Here is a 4,262-nt window from a genome sequence, read left to right as displayed (position 1 = left end):
CCCCCACATACATACACACCAGGTCTAAGCCCCCCCCCAACACGTCCACCAAGCCTAGGACCCCCTCCCCACTCCAACCCACCAGGCATAGGACCCTCCCACACACACATCCAGGCCTAGGATCCCCCCCACACCCCCACCAGGATTAGATGAACCCCAAACACACTCTCACCAAACATAAGGACACCCCCCCCAAACACACACCCACCAGACCTCGGACCCCCTCCCCACCCGGCTTAGGATTCCCCCCAATACACCCACCACACCTAGGACCTCCCTCCCAAACACACACTCACCACGCATAGGACCCCCCATCCCCCCCAAACACACTCACCAGGCATAGGACACCCTCCCCACACACACCCCCACCAGGCCTAGGACCCTCTCCTCACCCCACACCCACCAGACCTCCTCCATACACACACACCAAGGCTAGGACCCTGCCCCAGGAGCCGGCACCACAGCGGGAAGCGGGTGCCAACACAGGAGCCAGGACACCTGGGTTCCTTTCCCAGCTCTGCCAGTGCCCTTCCCCTTGTGATGAGCTCTCTGGGAACCCAGGAGTCCTGCCCCCAACCACCTATTAGATACTCCTACTCTTTGCCCAGAGCTGGTGAAAAGCCCAGGAGCCCCAGCACCCCCTGCTCTGCACCACTGGCTCCCAGTCAGAGCTGGGGATGGAACCCAGGAGTCCCCAAAGGGACCCCTAAACCCCCGCCAGCCCAGTGAACGCATTTCAGGGATAGCAAATCCACCCCCCCACCATATTAATTGCCCCTGGGTCTCAGGTCAAGATAAACCCTCCCTGGCCAGTCCCCAGAGCTGCCAATTAACCAGGGCACTAACGCAGCCTGGCGGGCACCCGCCGCCCCCCTCCCTTTACCAATTAAAGTGCATTATTGAATTATTTTGCTGATCCCTTGACCTCTGACCCCAGGCCTGGGGGCTGTCAGAGGGGGTCAGGGATGGAGCAGCTGTCAGGCACTGGCAGGTGGGGGGTCGGTCTTGGCTCACAGTGCCACGGGAGTCCAGCCTGGGCCAGGGGAAGGTTCCAGGGGGTGTAGGGCAGGCAGGATCAGGCCCGCAGGGTGTTACCTAGAGCCCCCTGTACCCAGGCCTGAGGCCCCATGGGTCACCCTCCACCACCCTACGAGCCACCGGCTATACCAAGACCCCTCCTGCCACCCCTGTGTGCCCCCCACACCCCTCCCCTGCCCCCCCAGCTGTATTACCCCGGTCTGGGCCATGCCAAAGGGCCCCGGGTTCATGCCCAGGAAGAGGACGTCAGCACTAGGCCGGCAGTATCGGCGCACATAGTCCTGGTGGGGCTCCCAGGCGTACTCCAGCGGGTTGTACACGTAGCAGACGGGCTCAGGGAACACCAGCTCCCGCAGGCGGGCGTTCAACTCCAGCTCGGCCCGCAGGAACTGGGCTGCCAGGCTGTCACCCTCCGGGAAAGCCAGCACCGCGGGCAGGGCGCTGGGGGGCCCCGCCACCCCCTCCATCACGCGGCCAGCGCCTGTCAGACAGAAACCTGGTTGTGAGACCCCCTTGGCAGGGGACACAGGTCAGAGGGACCTCAGCAAAGCCCCCATTCCCCAATGCTGGGGGACACGTGCTGGAGCCGGGGGCCTGCTCCAGCCCGCACTGGGGGTTCGAACTTGGATCCTGGAGGCGGGTGGCACTGTCATTCCCCTGAGCCTGGTGGTGCCATTGAGCAGGATCCAGAAACGCAAGGGCCTGGGCACCACCCTCGGCTCAATGCAGCCAGTCTGGATATCCCACATCCCCTGGCACCCCATAGCACCCCGTCTCCCTCCCCGGCAGCCAGCCCTCATTGCGAGGCCTCTCTCTCTGGCATGCCGATTTCCATCACTGCCCTGGTTCCCAGTGAACCGGGAGACCTCTGCCTATAGCCCTCCGTGGGGAATGGGCTTTATAGCCAGTTTTATGGCTGCCATTAGCGACGCCGCTACAAGCCATCCCTGTAAATAATCTCTAAATGCTTGGCGCTGTGATTAAAAATATCAAGCCCCGCGCGTGCTACCGGTGAGCTCTCCCCCATGCCCCAGCCTCCGACGAAAGAGCCCACACCCTGGGAAGAACGCGCCGTCGGGTCCCACGCCACGGAGATGGGGGTCCCGCGCTGGAGCACCCAAGGGGCCCCTCTGCAGGCCAGGGCAGCAGGGCGTCAGGCGCTGTACAAATCAGAGAGAAAAGGCAGCTCCCGCCTCCAAAAGCTATGAGGCCGCGTCAAAATTGGAGAAACGGGGTCCAAGGAGGTCATGTCATCACGGATCAGTTGTCAACACACAGTCGGCCCTAACTGCCCTCATAAAGGCTCCCCACACCGTGACCCAAGGAGGTGGAAACTGAGGCACACTGTACCCACATCACTTGCACGGTACAATGGTGGCAGAAACCAGGTGTCCTGTGTGATAGCCCCGCGACCCAGCCTGCCCAGGCCAGGGCTTTTCAATTCACCTCTCAAGGTCTAGAATGCCTTTGAGGGCCCTCACTGCCAAGTGAGTATCAACTTGGACAGGTGTTTTAAGACCCCTGGCTGGAAAAGAGGGATGGACTTTCCCCCCAGACCACAATAAAGCTGCGTGGGTCCCCTGGTCAGACCCCCCAGCCTCACACCCTGTCCAGGTGGATGGGGCAGCACAGTACCTGGACACCCAGTCCCTGCCACCGCCACCTCCGAGCCCCGGCCAGGAGCTGCAGCTTCAATAAGGCATTGCGCTTCCGCATTGGAAACCTCCAGCAGCACAGAGCAAGGAAAAACCAACCCGCTATGGGATGATTTGGGCCCTCCAGGGCACCAAGCCCAGCTCACTCTGACCCCTCCAGCCTCCAATGCCATGGGGGGGGGGGAGCACTGAGGGACCCCAATCTCAAGTGCTGAAGGGGAGCCCACCCCTGAGCATGTGCTGGGCAGGGGACAGAGCAGTTGTGGAAGCGTGGGACATGGGAAAGGGCTCAATGGACACGAACCGGGAGCCTGCACCCAGCTCTGCCGTCACAACCAGGGACGGGGAGGCCTGTCATGGGGGGCTAACAGAGGCAGTGATGCTGCAGCTCATGGGATGACCAAAGTTACTTTTATTTAACAGTCAAACCAACCAGGAATCAGTTCATGGAGAGGTGGGGGCAGGTAATTGCCTTATTATAGAAAACCAAGTTGGAGTGGGGCTATTTACATTCCTGGGATGTGGGGGGGGTACCTCTAGAAAAGGGGATTTGGAGCCAAACTTGGCAGCTTGGGTCATCATCAGGGATCCAGGTTCTCCGTTTCCCATGGAAAAACAGAAAACCGCAGATTTCCCTATTTTACGAGAGAAAACCCAGATTTTACCTTTGGGCAGAGAAACCCATGGATTTCCCACTTTTGCAGCGGGGGAGGGAGAGGGGGAAGGGCAGGGCAGGGCCTCAGGCTCTCAGTCACCCAGGGCTTGGTCCAGGCTTGCTGTTTCTCCTGGAGCCCGTCAGGTAAGTGAGGCTTGCAGTGGGGAGCCAGCTCCGTGCTCCTGCTGCAGCGCCGTTGACTTCTGTTCGGGGGCAGCGGGCTGCGGACCTGGGTCCCTGGCCCCATCCAGCAGGCTGCAGGGTAGAGTCTGTGGGTCAGAGGCAAGGGGCACGAGCAGGGCTGGGGAGTATGGAGGGGGGTGAGGGACATCGGCAGGGCTGGGGGGGGGCCTTTCATTTTAATCACGGATTTGGGGGGTTTTATCAGAGAATTTGCAATTTTTTTATCAGGGAAAAGCAGGATCCCTGCTGTTCAGTGTCCTGAGGATAGAGGGGGCTCCGGCATAGTTGTGTGGTCCTAGGAGGGTGTCAAAGGTTGGCCGGTCCCAGCAAGAATGGCTCCCCCGCCAAGGAGGGGCAGGGGTGGCCCCGTGCTCCACCAGCCCCCTGTCCCCCCAGTGCGCCATGGCAGGGGCTAAGAGGGGGGCTGTGAGGCTCTGCTGTGGGCGGGCGGGTGCGGGCGGACGGCGGCTTCCATGCACTCGGTCTGGCGGGCCAGGAGCCCCAGCAGTGTGTGCTGCGTCTCGCGCTCCATGCGCAGGTTCTCGCGCAGCAGCTCCACTGTCTCCCGGGCCACAGCCACCACCTCGCGAGTGCCCTCGGCGATGCGCTGGGCCGGCAGACTGGCGGCCCGACGGGCCTGGAGGATGCCGCGGCGCAGCAGGTCAGCACACCGGTCCTGGTGGTACTCCATGCGGGAGCGCCACTCCTCAGCCGCCCGCGCCCGCCGCCCC

General features: G+C 62.1%; 2 protein-coding genes across 2 annotated transcripts in view; both read right to left on the bottom strand.

Moving 5' to 3' along the window:
* SMUG1 (single-strand-selective monofunctional uracil-DNA glycosylase 1) overlaps positions 1 to 2,031 on the bottom strand; it is a 3,644-nt gene extending 1,613 nt beyond the window's left edge. The window contains exon 1 of the mRNA XM_025191492.1: positions 1,233 to 2,031. Coding sequence (XP_025047277.1) covers positions 1,233 to 1,505 — 273 coding nt within the window. The 5' untranslated portion in view covers positions 1,506 to 2,031. The remainder of the gene's footprint in view (positions 1 to 1,232) is intronic.
* Positions 2,032 to 3,263: 1,232 nt separating this feature from the next.
* Positions 3,264 to 4,262, bottom strand: part of LOC112547939 — a 4,495-nt gene continuing 3,496 nt past the window's right edge. Inside the window, 1 exon segment of the mRNA XM_025191485.1 lies at positions 3,264 to 4,260. Within this exon segment, the coding sequence (XP_025047270.1) occupies positions 3,944 to 4,260 (317 nt within the window). The 3' untranslated portion in view covers positions 3,264 to 3,943.

The sequence above is a fragment of the Alligator sinensis genome, unplaced genomic scaffold, assembly GCF_000455745.1.
Source record: "Alligator sinensis unplaced genomic scaffold, ASM45574v1 scaffold149_1, whole genome shotgun sequence".
In the NCBI taxonomy this organism is placed as follows: Eukaryota; Metazoa; Chordata; order Crocodylia; family Alligatoridae; genus Alligator; species Alligator sinensis.
This window is presented reverse-complemented; position numbering and strand designations above follow the sequence as displayed.